Genomic DNA, 24,091 nt, shown 5'->3' with positions numbered 1-24,091 from the left:
CTACGCGCTGCTTCATTTGCCGACATCGTACTGCCTCCTTTAACAGCTGTTCTCGATGTAGGTTTCCTTGTTTTTAGTGTTTACAATCTAGTAAAGGGATCAAAGACAAATGTCACAGAGAAACTGCGGTCTTTTCGATCCGTTTTGAGAGCCTCAAGAACCCAGCTAAGCATAATGGCGTACGGAAACAAGATCAAACATTTGCAAAACCCAATGTATGGGAAGTGAAACGCACTTGAGTTTTTTTATGGGACTGCATATAATTTAGTTAACAATATCACCTATAACTTGCTTAGCTTGTATAGACTTTACACCCTCATTATCATTATTATACGAAAAGTTATTTTTCCGTGCTATTCTTAAATTGTATTTGACTTTAGAATGTGTTTGATAAATGCAGTTGTCTCTATCTATAATGTTTTAGACTTACACTTCAGATCTATTGATTCATTTTGTAAAGAGCTTCACTACTTTATGTCATTTGCCTTCATTTCGAATGTCTTTTTAGCAATATTCATCACCTTAATGTGCATATTAATCGTCATTAGTGTTCTCAAAAAGTTAATTAGAAATTTATGAATTTTTACCCTTACATTTGTCATAGCATTTTATGTAAGAAAATGATGACGTACATTTACAGTGTACAATATATTTACAATCTACTGCGTTTTTTCATTATATCCGGTGATCTTTTAATGCTTTTAAATGCAACAACCCAATCGCTGTGTATGAATATATATGTAATTTCCAAACATTGAATTCAATATTATCGGTGTGAAAATATAACTCATACATGTTGTTTACCGCAATGTTTTACAATTATTCAACAGGAAAGTTGTTTCTATTGTTAGAGGCAAAATTTCAAGAATGATTTTTTTATGGATTATATTTTCAAGGCTTATCTCAACAGTCTGTGTGAAAACCAGTGTAGAACGAATCTAGAAGCAACTTATACCTATTTTTTAATTAATAAAGTATTATTTTTCATCAATAAGGGAATGTAAATACAAGTTTATAACTTATGATAACGTAGCTTCTGTCTATTTGACTGTTATGTTAATGGGGTCTTACAAAGTTGCATCATATTTCTTGGTTTAGATTGAATTTCAATCAAGATAACTCGGACATTAGAGCAGGCATCTTCTGTTTTAAAACTGTATTATAAATCACGGACTCCAGGTATAATTGTGCAAATTATAAAGAAGAATACCCTGGAATTACGATTCAACAAGTAACAGATTCTTTACATCGTGAGATTTCAGAGGATTGGATCCGTACAGTGGCTGTTATGAATTTTTTTTTCATAGACAGACATCTTCATTGATAAAAAAAGGACGTCATTTGGAGCACACGATGAATTTGTTGTGTTTTTATAAACATCGTCTTATTTTTAAAAACATATAAATGTAAAATTTGTTGATTGAAAATTTACATTATATGTAATAATCAAATTGCATTTTGACGTTATGGGACACTGTATATAATGCTGTTGAACAGGCAAAGTTTAGGCAATGTGTTAATAAAGAATTTATTGCAAAATAAAAGTGGTTTATAACAGATAAACAAACAAATTTGAAAATGTACATTTAAATTCTTCGTTCAAAAAGTGTATTTCTTTTAATTGTTTTTGAAACATTTAAAAAAACCCCAAATAAAACGGGAAAAATGATTAGATTTAATATCACGGATCCCCCTCCGCCAATTATTATGGAATATCTAATGTCTTCCAAAGTGACACACAAATCATATAGTCAATCTCCTTCATCTTTTCTCCACTGTGATCCAGATTTTGTCCTTTGGATGAGTAACTATACCAAATTTCGGAGTCACCATTTGGCCTTCAACCAATTTTACCCGGAAAATTTTCAGGATATTGACTAGCAAAGCAATAGCTCCAATAATAGCCAGGTTGTATCCGGGACACATTCTTTTGCCAGCGAATCCAAAGGGTTGAAACGCATATGCTGGTCTGGATTTTATATTTGCTTCAGAAAATCGATCTGGGTCAAACCTTTAAAAGTAGTAGAAAAAGTAAAACAGAATAAAAAATGGTGTTCTCACTTTCAAAACTAATTGGACATTTTTATAGTCACTGGAAAACGTCTTTACGACAAATTTGTGAATGTAAAAATAAAATGATTTTTACCGCTATACGTATTTGTGTAGACACATTTGTGCTTTATTTTGATACTAGTATCAAACACTTTCATTGATTTTTTACTACATCTTTACAGTCTCTGAAAAACGTCTATACGACATATCCGTTGCACCAATATCAAAATAACAAAAAAGGATTATTATTACATTATTAGGCCTATACTTTTTTTGTTTTTCTTTGTGCTTAATTTTGATACTAGTATCAAACATATTTATACAATTTAACCTTAAATCAAAAATATTTTTTAAATACTTTAATAAAACACGGCCATTAGAATTGAATCTTTAATAAATAAATTGTATCTAACCATAACATTTTTTCCCCTTCTAAAGAAGAGGATAAAATATATTTCGCTGAACAATCAACCCAAATAAAAAAAATATTTATTATTAAAGCGTAACTAACCTTTTAGGATTCAAAAAATATTTTTCACTTTGGAGACTTGCGCCAAGTGCGTGAATTACAGATGTCTAAAAATAAAATAATAATAAACATAATCGAATGGATAATATCCATACAATCAACCAAAACTTACCAAATTTACATCACTGAGTGTCTCTGTCTTCGTGGCATATAAAACAATAGCCTGCATTGAGATTTTCTTTTTATTTAAAAGATCATATAAAGTTTACTTTAATCAAAGACTTTTTATTTGAGGTAGATAAAAAAAATGTCCATTGGTATAAAAAGACTATAAACATATTAGATTTATAATACCATTTGTTATGTCTTCAATGACATACAATAATGCAAGACATTTGAAGGTGAAAATGTAGACTAAAAATTCCATTGTTTTGATATTTTTTGTATACATTATATCGTACTTTTGCAGGGATTTTATATCCTCCGAGTTCTGAGTCATTATCTTGGTACCTGGCCGTCCATGGTATTATTACAGCACATCTAATTGTCTCGTTTATCACTTTATGTAGATACCTGAAATACAAAATATGAATACACTTAGACAACATACGTGCATGGAATTTAATAAGAGAAGACATTTCAATTTGAATTGTTTGTCTAAATCAAATATTTTGGGTACAGTGGGAATGTCTTTTGATCAATTTTTTTTATGCGAAAGTATAATAGAATCTGAACATGTAGCTTAACAGAAAAATTTTGCTGCACCAGAGTTTTGAAGTTTTAAGAGATACCTTTATTTCATGAAATTTACTAGCTATGACAATTCACTCTAAACAGTATATTCTTTTACCAATAGACTTACTTAAGATCCTTAGCTGATCTGGGGTCTACATCACTAGTGCCGATCACTTGGTCAATTTCTGTGTAAACGTTTTCCTGGACATCAGGATTAGTAGAGAGAAAGTACAACGCCCACGTTAACACTATATAAAAAGAAGAGACTTAAAAAAAAATCTTAAGAATATTATGACATTGACTTATTTAAGCCTATATTGTTTATGTCGATTAAGGTGGTATAGACTATCTGTCAATTTGGAGATGGATTCAAGTACATTATAACTTAAATACCTTCAACGGTTTAGTATTTTTAAATTTTACAATACTTAACCAAAAAATACGTTATAAAACTTTTGGAAAGGTAAACTTTTTTAAAATCCCCCGTGAGATTCGAACTCATGACATACACATTTGTAACCTACTGCGCTACGTTTTTAAGTGACAATTTTGGGAAAGGATCTTTTTATAAAATTACATTTGTTTTTTGTTTTGTTTATTTCAATAGATAGTTCGTCATAATATGGGGGTGTCCAATACCACCTTAAACGCTGGGATAGGTTAGTCACAGAAGTGAATGGAAAATATTACAGCTTCCTGTTGTGTGGGAGCCTGCGGCAGTAAATGTGACGGCATCATGAAGTATCTCTTCCTCGTCATTGGTGCTGTCAATAAGCACGTCAACCAAAAGAGTGGCGTCTGTTTTCTTCCGATGTTCTCTGCGCTTGGTCACCAACTTGTTAACATGATCATGAAATCTATTTCGAGCTAAAACATACGATTATATAAATGTGGCCATTCTCAATCAGCAAGTTATTATTATCGAGAAGCGGCATCAATCTTTTTCTTTATTTCTTGCTAAAAATTGCATACAATTTGTAAACATAAACAGATTCGAATTTGATTAGGAAATAGCTTGCAAAAAAAAATAAATAAAAACACTTAAGAGGGCTTGACGGTAGTGACCATTTTTAAGACTATATTAATCTCCTTTCAAAGGAAAGCGTTATATAAGAATATATGAACATGCCCAAATTTACAAAGGTAAAATATAAGTTTTTACTAAATGAAAGTTTATAGCTAAAGACATCATATTAAATAGGTTTAGGGAGATCTGATGGCTAATTTGTTGACCATCCAGCCTCCTTAATAATTAATGTTTCATATAAATGGACGTTCGTAAATGTAATGAAATTAAATTACCTTATCTGTTTTAAAGAGCATAACTGGTAAAATTATATTTGTTTGTTAAATTTGGTATCGTAATATCAAATAAAATAAGTTACTGGTATTTGTTTTTTTCAGTTGCTTACACCAGTGCTTTTTTTAAAGAAAATTTAAAATTAAAAATGGACTTTATGTTCAACTGCCTGAAATATATTTCTATAAAAATAATGAAAAAAGAGTAAAGACTGTTGACAAAATCTTCATATCATAATCATTTGGAATTCTTGAAATGTATAATTATTCGAAAAGAACGTATTTGGTCACGATCCAGGGTGTCTTTATGCAGAGAAGAAAAAAAATCTGATCCACAAAATGTTAAAAGAAGTACATGATCTAGTTTTATATGTTAACATGAACCGTTGCTTTAGTTTTGTTTACCATCTTCAAACGTCTTCACTCTTTCACTGTCTTCATCTGATATTCCAATCAATTTTCTCTCTAATTCATTCGATGCCTGTTTCAAAGTTTCAAGGAAAAGACGTTGGAATAGACTATACAAGATTGCTTGAAACGATCTGAAGCTAACAATAGTCTTAATTTACAATTAATTTCTTTAAAAGTCTGATAATAAATCTTAATTGTTTTTCTTCAATATCATAAAATATATAAATTACTCAAGGCAGATACGTTTGTATCAAAATTTTGAACATTTTGAAAGCTATTATTAACGTATGAGCATGTTTGTTCCCTTAAAAGAAAAGGCTTGAAATTTGGACATTTTATAGAATATTAAGATATATCAAAAGCTCGACTATGCCGGGAACTTCTACATCATTATCTTTCAACCTTAATAAATCTGAAATTCGTTGTCATATTTTTCACTTAAATGATACATCTTAATGACAATGGCAATCGTTGGATTATATTTACTCAAATTTAAGATAATTCATTCCCTTTTAGGGACACCTTTAAGTGTTCATATAATTTTACACGAGAATGGTCTGTACATAATGTAATTCATCATTTTCAATATTTCAGAATATTTAAGAAACACTTTAGTTCTGTTTCAAAAAAGCAGTATGCTAATTTGAAAATAATTGTTAGGGTAGATAAGAAATAATTATTAATTAATTAATTATTATTAATTGTTAGGGTAGATAAGAAATAATTATAATGTTACGTTTCACCTTTACCTAAAGGAGATTGAAACAGTAGGCTTAGTTTGAAGTGTTGTTGCCAAAAGTGTGAGGTCATATTCCTTTTATAAATTTTTACAGAATTCATTTCAAAAAAAAATTCATTTAAAAAAAGGATAAAATAAAATTAAAAGTTAATTTTAAAAAATGACATATCTTTAATTGAGAACCAGTCCAGAGATCAGTTTTGCTCATTTCGGTATAAGTCATTCATGTTAATGTCTTTTTGTGTATTAGTATAAAGATGTGTCATTTGCAAAATCAGACAAAAGGAGATGACTTCACTGAAAAAATTGCTCACAAGAAGAAAGTTGTGCCTGATATCCTTGATTGCTTCATCGGAACATGAATCGCTGCCAAACATACTAACACTAGCTAACTTTATCCCGAAAGTGATCATCGAATCATTCAAGGGAATTTGTTCCATTTCAGCTAAATTGGACCAGTCGTGTACCAAATTTTCAGATAACTGCAAAATAGTGAACAATTCTTAAAACGCAGCCATGTGTTTTATTTAAACGGCCGTTTGATATTTAGTACTGAAAATAAAACAAATCGAGTGGTATCGTGGTAAAATACCCACTGCTTGTATTCCTGGGTAGTAACAGTGTAAATGACTCGAACCCAAAGCTAGGTTGTAATTCTTACGCCTGCTCTTCCCTTCGGCTTTATTTGCGAATGGTATCGATTTCCTCCCCAGCAAAGGCTCAAATATTTTATACAGTGAAGCTTTAAAGAATGAATATTCTTTTTAATTAATCTTTTGTGTAAAAAATGCTAAAATAAAGTGAACGTAAAACATTTGACTGTGTATTCATTTTATCGTGTTTGGAAATCTAATACATTGCTAAATGTCATATATGTATGTTTAAGAATATATGAATCCAAAAATGCGCCAATTTAAGGACGACTGACCTAATTCGCTTGGCGCAGAAATATCACGCACCCAAATTGAGGAATTATTAGGAACATCGAATTCTCAATACAATATTACATGTACGTCACAATAACTAAAACTCAACGAATTGTTTATGACACAATTTATAGCTGTTCTACGTCATCAATACACATCTTTATTGTGCAAGTATTGACTGCCTTTGCTTTGAGTTAACATGCTAAAATACGTTTTTCAACATTATTTGACCTGCACAATGTTTTAAAGGATGTCACAGTGCTGTAGTGAGTTTTATATTAGTTCAAAATAGCTTTGACCACCTACATTTAGATTATTTAATTGAGTTTGAGCCAATAAACAATTCATTTACATTCCAATTAATTTTCTCTTATTAAAAACACGGTTAAACAGTTCCTGTGCTTTAGATTTGGAGTATTTTATTATAAAAAATGTTTAGCACACTCTAATAGTTGTTTGTTTCATAAATCGACCTCAAAATGAGGGTCATCGCCTTTAATTAAGAGACTGCGCAGTACTTTTTTTTGATAAATTGAAGAAAATTAAAGACACACCGCACTTTCGCATGTGCCTCCGTAAAAACGAAGTCGATGACATGGTCAATTTTTTTTTATGATATTAGTTCAAAATCTTCATATGTGTATCAAATTTCAATTTTGATACAAAATCTATTGCAGAATTTAAAAACAATTATCATTGCTGTTATAAGAACGCTTTATCCCCTTATATTCGATGGAAAAAGCAAAGTAATAAATGGTCGCTACTAAAAATCGATTTCTATTTAAATGTTATTTTTTGATTACTTTTCATATATCTTTTATTAGTAACTCTAACTCATATAAAATTTTCATGAAAATCACTATTGTAGAAGTAAATTGGGTCTGTCATCCTTAAATTCACTTTTTTAAAAAACAATTTTTCCAAAATACTGTACACGCCAGACATAGTATGTTTAAAGTATTGCATTTAATTTTATTACAGGTTTTGGACAAGATTGTAGCTATTTTAAGCCACGTAATCATTTCTCATCTTTAGTTTTAAAAAATTAAATTGAATGAGCGCGCAACAACGCCCATTAAGGTTAAATTGTTCCCAGTTGTTACACACATTTTCTAAACCGGTTTTGAGGCGGCCTTCACTTTACCATACCGTAAAATGTAACTTTAGCACCTTAAATAAATACATATTCTTATCAAATAAAGCTAATTGCTTATGTTTTAAAACAGCCTAACAACATGTACAGCTTTTTTTCTAGAAAACTAAGCAAACTAAACAAATGTTGTCGACTTCAATTTTTGATATCATTAATTAATTAATTATTATCTTTTGAATGATCAATCTTTTTTCTAATCAAACAAGTTTTATGTTTTGTTTTTGTAAAACACTGCTATAGATACAGCTGTGATTGCCGGCGTTCATATGCATGTTTGATATAGTGATGTCAGCAATGACAGAATCAGATTTTAAAATCACTTACCAGGTCGGTCTAACACACTCAAATGATCTTTGAACAGTTCTGGTAAATAGATGCTTACAACCATCAACAAAAAAGTATGTTATCTTTCTTTCAAAACTATTGTCAATGCTAGCTTTCGTTGCCCGCGCTTGAATCACGCAACTTTAGATTTGAGTTTTTGTCCAAAATCACTTACCAGGTCGGTCAAACACATTAGAATGCTCCCTGAACAGTTCTGGTGAACAGATGCTTACAACCATCTCCTTTCCCATCCGAAAAGCAGCTATGTCCCCGTACTTCTGATGAAGATCTAAAAGGTATTCGTGTAGACTTCCAGCTTTTGCAATGTCTGCCAAATTTCCATCTCTAAAAAACAGGGAAAATATAAATAAATTTCAGCATCAAACAGGTTATATTTTTAGTCGTGAAAGTTGCGAAAACTTAACGAAAAACATTCATTCATATCAGATTTATATACATAATACAAATTTTTTATTATCGTCTAGACGAAAAATGAGTTCTAAGTTGCATTAAATGATGCCATTATCTTTAATTAAACTCATAATTAGGAACTTGAACTTTCTCTTTTCCTATCTTACCTCTCAGATGTAGGATTAGGCCCAGGTATCGTAGTGCTTTGTCTGTTTCCCTAATGCAAAAGTGTCCAAAAGACTTTTAGTATATGCACACAAAAAGATATCTTACGATCAATTGTACATGTTGTGTTTTGAATAAATGTAAACGACCGTTGCCATTTGGTAACATTTCTAATCAAACTAAAAAGAAAGATACACAAGCTATAGCTATGTACTACGCATAAGAGAGCCCAGTGATGGATATTTAAATCATAATAAGAGTTCTTTTTAAATCTCAGTTTCCTACCATGTAGTAATATATCACACCAAGGAACAACGCAGCTACGTAAAGCACAGTCAATATCACAACGTCTACCATCTTTCTTGTTTCTATGTAAACAGAGGAATACTGCACAAACAATAATCACATAACATGCTACATGCTAAAACGGTGTTTGTTCTTTGAATATAGGGATAAGTAGGGAGATAGGGTAGGCTGATAACCGACGTTTTTAAAACAACGTATTTGCTTTAAACAAGATATGCACAAAATGAATTATGTAATCGAAAGATGACAGTAAACATTACATAACATTTAAAATGTAAACTTTTATCCAATTGGGCTTAATAATTTAAACAAGGTCATACGCTTTGCGGTTAAGATGGGGGCATATTGCTGTGCTGTAAAAAAAAAAACAAATCACTTGCACAGTGTAAATTTTTCAGAAGTTAGAAAAAACTGTCGTCCAAAGATTTATATGAGTGATGATATTTAGCCTACCTATAAAACAGCTACATGTAATACATAGAAGCTCTATAAACTCCTCCTCATCCCATTTGAAATGCAAGTCATTAATCATGAATATATCCAATTGAGGGCTGGCAGATATGCAAAGCAAGAACATATTTCCAGTTGCATCAGATACAATATAACTGCATGCGTATCAAACCGAAAAAGTTTGTAATTTTTCCAGTCAGCATCTACAAAATAATATTAAGGCCACATACAGTCATGACTGTACAGTCAATGTGAGTTCATGTCCGTTCCTCTAAATATCCAATTAGTTGCTATTTAATTCCGAAGTAAAACAAGTTGAAGGAAAAAAAAACAAAACATCTGGTTTAATATATAAGTGACATCAATGTGTAAAGTGTTTTTCCCGCGCTTGTGCAGGATATCGTCTGGTAAGGGGATAAAAGAAAAGACAGAACTTTTTGGTGCAGAAACTTCTGTTCCATACCCTCCAGAACAGCAACTATTACTCATCAAGTTTGGCTTGAGTTAATCTGTATCCCCACCTTATAAAATTATTAACTGATGAAAATGGCTTGTGATGAGTCTTTGTACCCGATTGAACAAAACCATAATGAATAAATCTGGTTTGCCTATAAAAAATTCTAAAGTTGATTTAATTTTCTCTAGACCTACATGCCAACTCTAGGCAACACAGGGTTTTTCTATGGTAACTAAAACAAAATTGCGCTATGCCAGAGCAAATAATATAACTCTAACGCTTTACAACATTGTGATCGATCTTTACAATCGGGCTTATATTCTGGCAGCAAAATATGTCAGATATTGTTTTTTAAAATTCATTTTCAATACAAATACATCTATACCATCCACTCACACCACACAACTCACAAGTTGGGGAAGTAAACATAAAGATTATACATGATAAGGTCTTACTACATATTATGCCACACCAAAGATACATGCCCATTTTGACCATTTTCTTTGAAATAATCTATTTTTCAACATTAGTTCCTCTAAAGAATAGTGATTTTGTAAATATTTTCCAATATTATCCATGCAATGTTAGCAGTTTTTCGGGATTGACTTGCATGTCTCTTCATAACATGATAATTAAGTTTATAGCTATTTATTTCTTTTCTGAAAAACCAAAAATTAACTGTTTTGTCATCGAATACAATTCTTTCACCAGACTTTCTAAAAATTCAATCAGACTTTATCTGAGACCATATCTGAGAAATAGATGGACAATAAAAGAAGATATGTGTAATTGTTTCTGGTTTTAAAAAACAATATTGAACATAGTTGCGAATTTTTAATTGTACACGTTTAGTATTTTGTTACTACCTAATATTCTGTGGATAATTCTATAATTAACTCGTAACAATCCTGAATCTTTTGTAGAAGATAGATTGCTTTTGTTTTAGAAATGTTGGGTTTTAGTCAAGAAAATTTTGAAACTGAAAAAGAAAATCAAGCGCACTTCTTTAACTTTTTTTTAGACCCATCCAACCCCCCCCCCCCAAAAAAAAAAACTGTTTCATCTGCATATTGTAATAGTCCTAATATCTCTACACGTAAGTTGAATAAATATAGGGATACTTGGTCATCTTGTCGACAATCCCCTGCCTATTTCAAAAAATTCTGAAAAAATACCATTTTGAATAAAGCATAAATTGGCCATATTATATGGTACTGATACCCACTTGATAAGATCAGGACCAAAGTTAAAAAAATGTAATGTATTGTACATAAATTTCCTTGATATGGAATCAAAAGCTTTTTCGAAAACTGTGAGTAACATCATACCTGGAAAATGTTTATCCTGAGCTACATCAATTACATCGATCATAAACCATTCATGAACTTTTACCTATAAATCTACCTTTGAGGAAGCCCTTTTGACTATTGTGAATTAAGGAAGAACTTTTAAAATTCTATTTGGGATGCATGCTGAAACAATGTTGTATGTTCACATTAAGGAGAGATATTGGACGCCAATTAGTTAGATATTCTCTTGGTTTATCTCCTTTTGGCAGTATAGATATAATACCTTGTGACTGAAAGTTTGCTAACATCAAACCCCACATTTACTGATCCTAATAAAAAGCATCCAAGATCCTTAAAAAAAAAAAACGCATAAATTACTTAACAAAAATGACGCCTGTTGTACATTTTTTTTTATCAAAACAGTGCCATATTGTACTCTGCGTTTATAAAAAGTATGATAGATATCGAAAAAAGAAAAACAGTACTGAAAAGCTAAGAAAAAAGCATCCAAGATCCAAAAAAAAAAATCAAAAAATTCTGTAGTAAACCCATCACTCCCTGGACTTTTATTGTTTTTCATGTTTTTATGCCAGTAAGGCTTCCTCATTAGTTATGTAGCCCTCTGAATTATTAGACATATTTTCATCAAGTACTCTAATAGTAATTAAGGTATACAGTAGTGCAATAGCAACATCTTGTAATACTTTGTCATGGCAGGAATATAATTTTTTTAAAACGTCTCAATTTCTGCTATAATATCTTCCTGTGAGGTTATACCGGTACCATTGCTGCATAAGTTTGTCAACAGTTTTATTGACATAATTTCTTTTTTCTACACTAAGAAAATATTTTGTTGGCTTTTCACCCTGTTCACCCAGTATTTTGATGATGCATTTTTGCAAAAAGTTTTGGTTAAAATTTGCCATAGAAATGGCTTGTCGGGCATTTTATGTTGTTATTCTAAGTTCATCACTCATTTTCTGTACTCTTTTTTCAGTTTTGCGATTTTTTCCCTTATATCAGTGAGGTCCATATTAAGAGCGTCAATTTTTTTGCTGTTATCAGTATCGGTTTGCTTCAGTTTTTCGTCGATATATAACTGTGTGTGAATTTTTCTATGTCACATTTTGATTCAGTTTTCAGTTCAGTCTTTAATTCCTTTTTAAAGCGCTAAGCATAGCTCAGCGCTTTATTGTCGTTAGACTTCTATTTCCGGTGCAAGGAATAACTGCCCTCTATGAGCAGAAATATACATCATTTAAACTGGTAAGAGGTATAGGGAACCAGTTATCTGGGTGACGGAAATGGCCGAGTAGATACGATTGGTTTGCGGGGCTTACGTACATCAGCACGGGATGCTACGCAGTGGTGAAAAAATATAGTGCGTATTCAGAAGCTAAAATATAGAAAAATAAAATCAATTCTTTGCAAGAAAATGTCAAAAACTGTGATAAATTACTGTTCAAAAGGTATAATTTGTGATTTTAACATATCTTTTTTCAGGCAAGTATCCATATACAAGTCGTGTTCAGCTTTAATATACATCATCTTAAGAAAGTAACATATATTTAAAGAAATCTGGCCTTCGATACTTTAAATTGATATTCATTAAACATAAACCAAAACTTCAATAAGGCTCATTTCCGCCTACGCTTGCACACAGTAAATTTTCTTCGAACCAAGCTAGGTTAACGCTTTTCAGTACTTTCAGTACTTTGATTTATTTCATCTTTGAATGCGGTCTTGATTTATTCGATGAATTCACCTTTTAACTCTGATAATATATTTTTGACCACGGCACATATATCAGTCTTTGTTAACGATCCTTATTTTTTTCCTGAAGGCTTTCCAGAGGCGGATCCAGCAATTTGGAAAGGGGGGGGGGGGTTCCAATTGATGAATCAAGACGTGCAAAATTCATTATTTGTCAATAAACAAGGCCTTTTGAACGTTTTCCGTGCGTAAATTCAATAAACATTTATCTCATCAATATCTATTTCATATCTATTTTAATATCAGAGTGCACTGCATTATTGAGCGTTCTGGTAAATGTAGGGACGTTTGGCATAATTTCTAGCCTTAAAAACGCCAAGTCCCGCAATGAGAAGTGCGTCTATGCCTAATAGAAATAAGCACTAAGAAACAAAAGATAATTTAGACTAATTACGACAAGCTATTGTAAAAATGATTTATTTTTATGTGTTTGATATTTAAATTCTGAACTATTTATCGATTTTAATTTCTATCAATTGCCTTCTTACATAAAGGTCTAAATGATAGGATATGACAAAAAATGGGGATAGTTTATCTGCGGAATAGATGGAACATGTGCAATACAATTGTAAAAGCAATAGTCGTCCCAGGGAGCTTGATGTGACCTCTGTAATGGGTGAGCCACATCATCCGGCACTAGCACAGATGCGATCATATTCAGGAAAGTTTTGAAAAGTTGTGCATTTTCATAATGGTTTACATATAAACCCCCATCGTCGGATACCCACGGGTGATCGCGTCTTTTACAGATAAGTAAAAGACGCAATCACCCGTGGGTATCCGACGATGATAAACCCCTAACACGGTATTTTTGTAGGTTAATTTCCGATTTTTTAAAACAAAACAAAAAAGGCTTTCTTTTGTGTTTCATGTGAGTATGAAGGTAGCTAGCATTCAAGAAAAAAACAGCATAACCCGTATAAGCAGGTCATGTAGTTTTCTTGTATTTTTCGTATGAAACGAAGTAAAACCTTTCTATCATAATTACTTAGGTTAATAAACTAAACAATGCATTTGAAAGCATGTACTCGTACTTGACTTGAAGGTCGTTTTACTCGATGGCTTGTCAGTTCAAAACTGTATGAACTATATTCGATTTTTTTTTAAAAATAGAGCAGAAAATACATTTAAGATGTTATTATAAATCTGCATAAAATTAGCTATACTGCTTAAGTTCATGTAATTATTTTTTTTATTTTCCTAATGTTTACTCATGGCAGTGAACACCGGATGCTGAAGGGGAGTACTTTTTTCGATAAAAAGATCGTTAGGGATTTTTCATATAAGAAATACATGTAAATTACGGTACGTTGTAAGAAATTCTTTAAATAAGCAATTTTAAAAGCATTTATTTGAGATAATTACAATATTTATATTATAAATGGGAAAAATTGTCTTTAAATGGGCATTACAAGTTTTCAAAAAAATTTATATGTCCCAGAGCCCGGAACCCCCGCCCCCCTTAATCCGCCAATGCTTTCGAGAATTAAATGTAGGTCATATTCACCTGTTATCTCGTCCGTGGAATCTGACAGGGTTTTGATCAGAACTGCTTAATTGCGTTTTTTGTCGCTTTTTTTGTCTGATACAACAGTGTTTTAACTGCGGTTGATGTATATATATTATTTAATGTTCAACTGTACACGGTTTTTCTTTTTGTTGTCTTTTGTGCTGTCTTTTCTGCCCGTAGTGGATGGTGTAGTCGACAGATCAGGGCTAGGGCTAGCACATTTACGGGCCATGCTTGTGTAAACAGTGCTCAATTTAAAGGTAGAATACGCAAACACTTTAAGATCAATTCTATGAAAGAATCAATGATTTATCAAATGGTCTGGCCACGCATAGTCACCAATTTTCCTTATATTTCATACATGGACACACCTTGGTGTAAAACGCAAAAAAACACTTAAAGTTGGTTGCTAAGGGTAACCGTTGCCATAGTAATCGAGGCTAAAGATGGAAAAATAGCAAAACTTACCTACTATGAAGTCATATTAGAAAGTTTTGCCCAATAATGTAAACTATAAAAAACATAAAACAGCCTTTGTCCTATTTTCAATTATTTAAATATATCAGAAAATTGATGGAGAAACCAATACTTTTGAAATGTTACCATGGAAACCGTTGCAAATATTTGAAATCAGTTTATTGCGGTTTTTTGATAAGCCGAAATGTGAAACTGTTAAATTTTTTCATCTATATCAATGTCCTTGCCATATATATCTTATTATGAATATTGACATCCGTTGCTATGGCAACAAGGCCAAAAAATAAGAATAACTGAGAAATTGAAAATGATTTTGATATGCTTTAATTTCCGATTTTAGAACTTTTTAGCAATTGTATAAGTTGGAACTTGAAAAAATATATGTAAATTTTAATTATATATATACCACAAAAAGCTTTGTTATGCAACAGGGAAGTGTTGTTGCTATGGAAAATTAAGATACGTAAAAAATCACACAGAAATTCTTACCTTTTGAAAAGTCCATAGCAACGGCAGTTATTTTTAGAAAATTACAGATTTGTTTCAAGTGTCATTAACGTTAAGGACATGCTTTATTTTTTCTCACCATTTGACTTTATATATTTATTCACAATTAGTGAATAACATCTATTCAAAGATGCCTAAAAAAATTATACTATTTCTTATTTTTAAGCTTGTTACCATAGCAACGGTTTTCAGTTTTCATATTTAAATTTTTACTTGCACAATCATAATCGTGTTTACCAAAAAGTCCAAGATTTGCACTTTTTATTCAAATGAAATGAAGAAAACAGATTTTTAAATTTATGTTTAGTTACCATGGAAACGCTCTAAAAATGTGCGTTTCTCCATGATTTAAAAATTTAATAATATATTCTACCCTGGAAACCCCAAGTTCAGCACATTACTCACAGTATGTTCTCAAATAAGCATTAAAATGCCACTTTTACATCTTTACCCACGGTTACCATGGCAACGGGACCACATAGCAACAAACTAATGGTGTTAGGCTTTTTTACTCACCAAAGTCTATCAAATTGTCAAGTATGAAGAAAATCCGTGACTATGCGTGGCCACCGAATTTTGATTCTTACATAGAATTGATCTTAAATAACGTTCTTATTCTGAATAAAATCGCAACTTTCTGAACACTGCGTGACTCCAGAGTGCACCGCTAGTAAATAATATCCTGTTGCACATTGATGCACTTGCAAAAAGCTATTTTTATTCCATTTTGGTAGAGCTAAAAATTGCGTCCTACACCAAAGTCATCCGTGATGATGTCAGATATCATATTTTTATCAGTGACTAGTACATGTCTTACATCTACTTATGTGTATACATGTATAGCAATTTATTATTTGAAGAAAAAAACGACATTCCAGGAGACGGGCAGCTTGATTACAGACCCCCTTCATCTACATTATTGCCTTCACAGATTCTATATATCACTCGTTAAGCTACTGCTTTTATAAACAGATAAGTTATTCGTCCAAACAAATAGCTATTTCCTCCTAACAAATCCTAATTTATCAGAACAAGTCTTATGCGTCCAAAAATTTAAAGTTTTCATTCGAACAAATTCTAACTCATCAGGAACAACCCCTGATTTTTTTATATTTTCATTTGACCCTTCCATGCTGCCATAATCTTTTGATCTGGGTCATAAAGTTTTGTGCCATACAAAAAGTGTAATGCGATCTCACCATGTTTTTGTGGAATATATGACGCGAAAGTGCCACTTGCTGGTTATTCTAGAGGAGCTTGTGAATGCAAAATGATGTGTTATTTGAACGTTTGAAAAGGTGGACGCAATAGTGTTAATAGCGAATTGTAATGTGGCAGTTGTTTCTAAGTTTGTTTTTCAATACACGGATCATAAGACTTTCAGTGGTAAGTGGTCATCTTCTGAATCTTCTGAAATCCTAACTTAAATAGCAGAGAGAGAGAGAGAGAGAGAGAGAGAGAGAGAGAGAGAGAGAGAGTACATTAAATGCAAAAGTGAACATTTTCTACATTGTTACAATGATAAATTTAAGATGGTGCATAACAAATGCTTCATTGCAGCGCTGAAACGACGTAAAATGTACATGAATGCCTGAGACACTTCTACAATAAATGCGGTGTACAAAAATTTCAATTCGGCTAACAAAAGTCACTACACAATGCGGATTAAGGAGTTGGATCTGTTTGACATTTAAATGCCTAAGCTCCTAAAGAAAACAAAATCGCCATGCTATATGTCGTTAGCGCCATTTAAACAGGTCGGGAACACTACTACATGTATATATAGATAGCATTATTTAACATGTGACAATATTTACGTCAAACAGATTCTCCAATCCAGTTAATGAGTCGCAAAGCATGACGGTCTACAACGTGTTTACGATTCAACACTTCATGTAAAAAAACGGTATTCACTGCTTCTAATTCAATAAGATGTACCTCTATTTTGAACATTGGCAAAGGGGTATTTAAATAGATTAATATAAGGACTCATATGTAATACATTTTAAATGTGAGCATAGAAATGAAAGTTCAGACATAATAGTCCTTTTTTATTTCATAAATACTGAAAAATTATTCAAAATGAGTTTCCAAAGGACAATTTTAAATGGTATATATATCCAATACGCTTTATATACACTGAAACTTGTAGTAGCCCACAATTCCTTGCAACTCGTTTACCTGATTGGTAAACAGATGGCTAATTTCGCATGCAAATTAAACAGACGTCACAAAATCTAGTGGTCTCGACCTGTTAAATATAGATTGACATTTAGTGCACAAAACTATGTCGCACAAGAAAATGAATGTATTGTCGCGGTATACTTCATACTTTTATACTAAAATCTACATAAGTAGTGATTCTATAGTCTGTTCTTCTTTATTTATATTGTTTCCCTGTATGAAAATGTACCTGTTTGTCTGTACCTCTGACGATTTGTATTTGTATGTATTATATATATGTTCCTCTTGTACCAAATTATTTGGTTTGAGCGAATAAACTGAAATTGAACTTGGTAATATTATATAACAGTTTTTGAAAGCTCGTCTATCGTCATTGTAATTGGACGCCTATTCCAACTATAGGTATACTAATTACCTGCAACGTACTTGTATCAACAATCCAACAAGCAAGTCAAGTCCGAGCTTTCATGGATTTCATAATTATTGGAAGGAAATCGGCTGGCTTTTACAAATTGACTTCAATTTCTGGCCATTGTATGATTCGCATCAAAGTCTCTATTAATATACCTTATAGAAATACATTTTGAGTTCTTTTGTTCAAGATTAGACTTTTGAAAAAAGTGTCTTGTATGAAACATAATCTCAACATAATATCTAATTGCGAATTATTCGACGTTTATTAATATAAATTTACATATTCATTTGTCTTTGTCAGTGATATAATTACGAATCAAACAAATACTTACTGAAATATAAAAATAGTCACACTTAAGCAATACTTTGTTTTAGGACCAAGATCTAGAGAATGAAAGGGGCCTAAATATCCTTTCAAATAAGGATGTATATACATTTAACTGTGAATACATAAAAACTATAGCACGGTAAATACATTGTATTTCCTAAATACATTATGCAAAATGGGTCTTGAAACGTTTTTCTTTTAAAAGTATTATTAAAAAACAGATTTTTTCCACGTCTGACAAAATATATTTATCAAGATGACTGCCTTCTATCTTTAATAAAACGTTGACTAATACGTTCTCTGTCTCTCTTCTTTAAAAACATAGAACTTAATAGAATAACTTTTTCACATTTTTAAGTGCAAAGCCAAGAAAAGGTTTCACATTTTACTTAATTTGCAAAAAGTCATAAAGTATGAAATCAAAGAGACACCTCAAGTAGACACCAGCCGAACATTAAGAGCAATTGTAATCGAACATTTGTTGAATCTATAGCTATTAACTGATTTTTGATTTAATGACAAATAAAAATATTTTTCCTACAGCTATAGTCTGCCTATTTTCTATTATGTTATAGGGAACATAGGATGATCATAGAACGTAAGTAAGGCCTTCAAAAGACAAAAATGATAACAAGAAATCAGGAGCGCCGATTCAGAATTGACATTGCCATCAGGGATGTGATGACAAAAACTTTCCAGCATTTTTTAGCAAAACACATTCTCCCTGCTGATCTTATAAATGAAATTGAAAGACGAAGACATAAACATTTATCTGAAGAAGACAAGAAAACTATTCAGAGTGGAAACTTCGACAAGTTTGATGTAACGCTATTGAACAAATTGTTTGTAAATTACGGGGATATTATATTTGAAAATGGATTACACATCGTCTGCTCAAAGGAAATGCCATATCCTAATCACGTTACCGTTTCGGACGATTTTAACAGATTGCGTATCTATAGGAATAAGTATGTTCATCAAATACATACTGAAAACGAAGACATCGCCATTGAAGCAATGGAAGGAATTAAACAGGATTTTATTGACATTTGTTTACGCATGAAAGAAAGAAATTTACCTGAATATAAAAAAGTGGAATATGTGGCACAGCTACAAGTTATTTTCAACAGTGATCTTGATCGGATTGAGGAACTGCACAAACGAGTAACCAACCTAGAAAGAGGTACCTATTTTTCGGAAATATTCTCTGATTCTAAATATCTTTAACGGTATTTGTAAAAACATTATTGAAGTTTATAAGTATTAATAAAAAACTAAAATTTTTATTTTTGTTATAAATACATGTACATGTATCTATCATTATTTTTAACCAAAAACAGCTAGAAAAAGACTGGTGGAAGAAGATATACAGTTTAATGGAAATTCTAAAAGGTACTGTGGAATCATTAAATTCCGTGGGGGCCAATTTTCGTGGATTGCTTAAATTTTACAGGTTCATGGGGACGTAATTTCGTGTATTCTCTGAAACTTAGAAAGGAAATATGACTTTATTACCCTAATTTATTAATTCGTGGAGCATGTTAATTCGTGGTTGAGAGGTACCCACGAATTCCACGAAAATTGAGCCACCACGAAATCTAATGATTCCACAGTATGGGAAAGAAAAAAAATTACTTAATTACTGGTTGTTATATACATGTACATATTATACCTTGTTGCAATAACGTTGCATTAAAAAAATCATAAATGAAAGAATTGGGTCAATAGGCGTGTTTCAAATGATTGATCAAAAGCTTTTTACTCAATTACAATTAAACATTAAACATTAATTTTGTGAAGCATTTTAAGTCAATGGGCAATATATAAATAAATGCACTAATTGTGTTAACTCGAATATAATGAATTACTGATATACATTTGGTACTATTCTCTTTTTTGGCAGGAGGAAAAAGAGAATACTGACATCAATAAATAATTTAACAGAAAATACAAAGCAAATGAGAAAATCAAAAGCACTTTTAATGGTTGGAGAATATGGGGTAGGAAAATCCTCATTTGTGAATACAGTTCTTACTGCCATAACGGGAATATATCATGAACACTGTGAAGTTGCCCAAGCCAGCTCAAGCAAGACCAACTATTTAGATGTGTAAGTGCAATGTAAAAAAATGGCTTACAAATATATGCAAAGTGTTTTTAATTTTTACATATTTTTTTTTTTATTTTACTGCAATAATCTAATTTTGAATCAATAAGGAGAATCAAATCAAATTAACCACGAGGACTACATAAACTATTATTAAATGAAGAAAAACACCTAACATTTTAGTTCAAAAGTTTAAATAATTAACATTAGCAAAAATTATTTTTACTCAAATCTAAAGGAGATTGATATGGTTTTAAAATTGAGAAAAACATCCAGCACTTTAAAAAAAAAAATTAAAGTGACTCATTATCATTGTTTTTTTTCTTTCCTTCAAAAGTTGCTTAAAAATGGATAAGCTAAAATGCCAAATATTCTGACTGCAAATATTGATTTCATCTTTGTAATGTTTTTGGAAAAGTTTTCAAATGAACTGTAACATAAATGAAAGGTTTCTTATATGCCTACAACGATTGAATTAATTGATATATGGATTTACAAAACACAATGTCTTAGATTCAATAATTTTAGCGTTATATATTTCGTTTCTCACATTTTTAGTAAATGCCCTGCAGAGTATTTAAAAATCACGACAGACGAAGACGATAAGTTGTGGTACCCAACTTTTGTGGATATGGTCGGAATGGACAAAGCCAATTTTTCCCCATTTGACATCATTCTTGAATACATTTTGGATGGAAAACTAAAACCATTTACCGATCTGACCGACTTTTGCAACAATATTAAAAAAGGTCGCAAAATGGTGCAGATGGAAAAAAGGGAAGGTCCTATTGTCGATGCCATTGTCTTCCTCTTGGCTCCAAAAAGCGGGCAAAATCCAACAGTTCTAATGGAAAACATAAATATTGTTCTTAAAAGATCTGCTAAAGGTAAGAATTTAGTTTTTTTTTAAAAATCGATGGATAGATATATTTTAAGAACATAGCGTTATGAATAGCAAATGCTCTGCTGGCATATTTTCCGTGATGCGCTAGCCATGCTCACAAAGGAACGTTGTTTATTTCAATGCCATTTGAAAAGACCACTTGTGTTGAGTATTGCTAGAGGTGAGGGCTAGTAGTTTGATAAAATACGTGCATGTATAACGTGATTTTTAAAAGAGGATATTACTCCCAGTAGCTACGAACAATGTTAAAACGTGGCATGCAATTTAAAAGGATATATGTCAAACTTAACATGAATATAAAAGACCTTCTGAAAGATTCGTGTTTTTTGAAGTTTTATACATCATTGTTGTTTTAGAAATACCCATTTTTGTAGTAATGACAAAAATGGATGAATGTGATTTAGCGGAGGAGGCTATAAGGGATCTAAAAAGAAATATTTGCAGCTCGTTTGTTATAAACATGGATCGTATTCTCGAGTGTGTAAATTACAAGAGGTCTGATACACAATCTGGTTGGTGGGATAACAATGCCGTGGAAAAGGTTTTGAACTTCCTTACATCAGTAAGCAATTTCATTATGAAAATTGTGTAAAAATGACAGTTTTTCAGATTTGTCATACAGAAGGCCTTACTCTCAAAAACTCTACGAGGAAATTGTTTGAACAATGTGTTAGCCGAAAACCTAGGCATATCTCGAATACTTTATGTAATCAGTAATAAGACGTACATACATGTATGTAGGTAATTGTGACGTTAAAGGAGTTATAAAAACCGGGTAAGGATTGGCTTGATATTGAGGTAATATTCGCCGAATCTCGGAACAAATGTTCATAATTCAATTCTAAAATATTCTGCTACATGTATATTTACAACTTTAACCCTCGATTATCCTCAACCCCATCATGTTCTTGTTTTAAACATGGTACTCGTCTTTAGCAATAAACAATTTTTTTATATAATTTTCACCGTTTTGTAGTATAAAATAGAAATTAAAATTGGATTTAAAGAATTACCCCAACCTTTAAATCACAAAAAAGTATAAAAAGCTTTACGTATATTCGCATTGTTCAGGACACATACCTTTGCACACATGTTCATAATATAATAAATTAAGCATATCGTGACATGCGAGAAACGTACTGCATCGTTTTATTAACGAATCGATTCGTAGGGAAATGAATATCGTTCAATCTACGAAATTTATAAAATCATAAGCTTACAAAAGAAAATTTTACTTCTTGATGTATTGGGCATTTATCCATTAAGACATGTTTACTTAGAAATGTAGATCATCAATTACTATAGAAAATATTTTACAAATTCCAAAAAATAAAATATGTATGCGTAACTGAAATTCATTTTCAACTTGAGAGCTGGAAAACAAATAATTTATCTATATGCGGAAATTTACCATTGTATCATTAATTAAAACACAGCCGTCTTAAATCTTGCGATTTTTATCAATAGTGAAAATAAGACTTTGAACAGGATCTGTAGGTCAATAGACTAAAGCTATATTCACTGCACTACAAAGAGAAACTAACACATTTGTTGATTTAAAAAAATATGTAAAAGGAATCTCTTAATTAAAATTGTATAAGTTGAAAGCAAAATGGTTGTTCTTAAATATATATCTGAAATATCAACTATCTACAGATCTGTGATCCTCATCTTCAACGAAGAGATTTGATACGTATGGAATTTGAAAAGGAAACATCGTTTATTCACGTTGACGGAGAAAAAGTACTTAAATTTGCAGTACTTGTCTTAATATTATCAATTCTAGGTTACCTACTTTCGATTCTTATTAGTAAAGTGTCAATTACCAGAGCAGGAAATATGCGTTTTTTAAATGAAACTCGTTAAAATGTAGTTTAAAAGAAAGTTTGATTGATACTTATATGATAAAGTAGAGCGATGCATGTTATACAGCTGAAAACAATTCATTAGTAATTATAAATGACCATATAATCAGCAGCTGATTATCATGTACTGTAGAGTGAATGTTTCATCAAAGTATGGATTTATATTTACATCACCAAAGTATATCATCAAACAATCTTAAAGTTCATTTTAATTGTGTTGACTGTTTGTAATATATATCGCATGTTGGACTATTATATTGAAGAAGTGTGGCTTGCATACTGATTTGTTTTTTGTTCGTTTTTTGTTCAGTTTTTTGTTTTGGATATGTTAAATTTTGGATCAATTCTTATTTGTTATCATTAAAGCTGAACACCGTTCGTAAATAGGGATTGTCATCCGGGCCAAATACCGATATATAAACCTTCTGATTTTGTTACATCCGATTGCACACCTGAAACTGGTGGCCGACGTATAGTACCGGGTATTCCTTTCGTGGTCTATGGATTTTATGCATTTATTTCTTATAATATGTTTATGTTCTGTTTGTAAATAATGTATTGACTTTTTTTTTTTTTGATGTTAGTACTTTTCTTGCTTGACAAAAGTGCGTAATATTTAATAATTTCAACTCTACCAAATAACAAAGCAAGACAATATGTACGTCAAAACATGCGACACCTTTTCAGCGAAATGCTTTAAACTGCTTAGAGGTCTGCAGCTTATATAAGGGTTCTTTGGATAGCGCTGATAAAAAATGAATATGGCAGACTTGCCTATTTACGAGCGGTGTCAGCTTTAACACATGTCTTGCATATTCAAAATTTGAACCCCCCCC

General features: G+C 31.5%; 2 protein-coding genes across 3 annotated transcripts; one reads left to right on the top strand and one right to left on the bottom strand.

Annotated features, from left to right (window-relative positions):
- Window positions 1–245: 245 nt before the first annotated feature.
- LOC128185570 (cytochrome P450 20A1-like) lies at window positions 246–9,784 on the bottom strand. Its single transcript, XM_052855152.1, has 12 exons — window positions 9,444–9,784; window positions 8,970–9,052; window positions 8,687–8,736; window positions 8,284–8,453; window positions 6,302–6,447; window positions 6,020–6,187; window positions 4,961–5,036; window positions 3,947–4,123; window positions 3,384–3,504; window positions 2,983–3,094; window positions 2,564–2,628; window positions 246–2,011 (listed from the first exon to the last, which is right to left on the bottom strand). Exons 1-12 carry the CDS (start codon window positions 9,565–9,567, stop codon window positions 1,762–1,764), a joined length of 1,542 nt encoding a protein of 513 aa, XP_052711112.1. The 5' UTR covers window positions 9,568–9,784; the 3' UTR covers window positions 246–1,761.
- Window positions 9,785–16,603: 6,819 nt separating this feature from the next.
- Window positions 16,604–24,091, top strand: LOC128185865 (uncharacterized). 2 transcript variants are annotated; one of them, XM_052855541.1, is made up of 8 exons: window positions 16,604–16,839; window positions 17,014–17,210; window positions 18,955–19,562; window positions 19,720–19,771; window positions 20,283–20,489; window positions 21,045–21,373; window positions 21,747–21,952; window positions 23,047–24,091. In XM_052855541.1, the coding sequence occupies exons 3-8, from the start codon at window positions 19,004–19,006 to the stop codon at window positions 23,254–23,256; spliced, it is 1,563 nt and encodes a 520-aa protein (XP_052711501.1). In that variant the 5' UTR covers window positions 16,604–16,839; window positions 17,014–17,210; window positions 18,955–19,003; the 3' UTR covers window positions 23,257–24,091. The 2 variants fall into 2 exon arrangements, with proteins under 2 accessions (XP_052711501.1, XP_052711500.1); XM_052855540.1 differs by lacking the exon at window positions 17,014–17,210.

The sequence above is a fragment of the Crassostrea angulata genome, chromosome 5 (genome assembly GCF_025612915.1).
Source record: "Crassostrea angulata isolate pt1a10 chromosome 5, ASM2561291v2, whole genome shotgun sequence".
Classification (NCBI taxonomy): Eukaryota; Metazoa; Mollusca; class Bivalvia; order Ostreida; family Ostreidae; genus Magallana; species Magallana angulata.
The sequence above is the reverse complement of the archived record's forward strand: the minus strand, read 5'-3'. Positions and strand labels throughout refer to the sequence as shown.

Coding starts and splice junctions, on each gene's coding strand:
- LOC128185570 (XM_052855152.1), bottom strand. CDS start 9,567: ATGTTCTTGCTTTGCATATCTGCCAGCCCTCAATTGGATATATTCATG. Junction 8,737..8,969: donor GTGTGATATATTACTACATG/GTAGGAAACTGA, acceptor CTTTTGCATTAG/GGAAACAGACAAAGCACTAC. Junction 3,505..3,946: donor CTCCCACACAACAGGAAGCT/GTAATATTTTCC, acceptor CTTTTTATATAG/TGTTAACGTGGGCGTTGTAC.
- LOC128185865 (XM_052855540.1), top strand. CDS start 19,004: ATGATAACAAGAAATCAGGAGCGCCGATTCAGAATTGACATTGCCATC. Junction 19,563..19,719: donor AGTAACCAACCTAGAAAGAG/GTACCTATTTTT, acceptor AACCAAAAACAG/CTAGAAAAAGACTGGTGGAA. Junction 21,374..21,746: donor TCTTAAAAGATCTGCTAAAG/GTAAGAATTTAG, acceptor TTGTTGTTTTAG/AAATACCCATTTTTGTAGTA.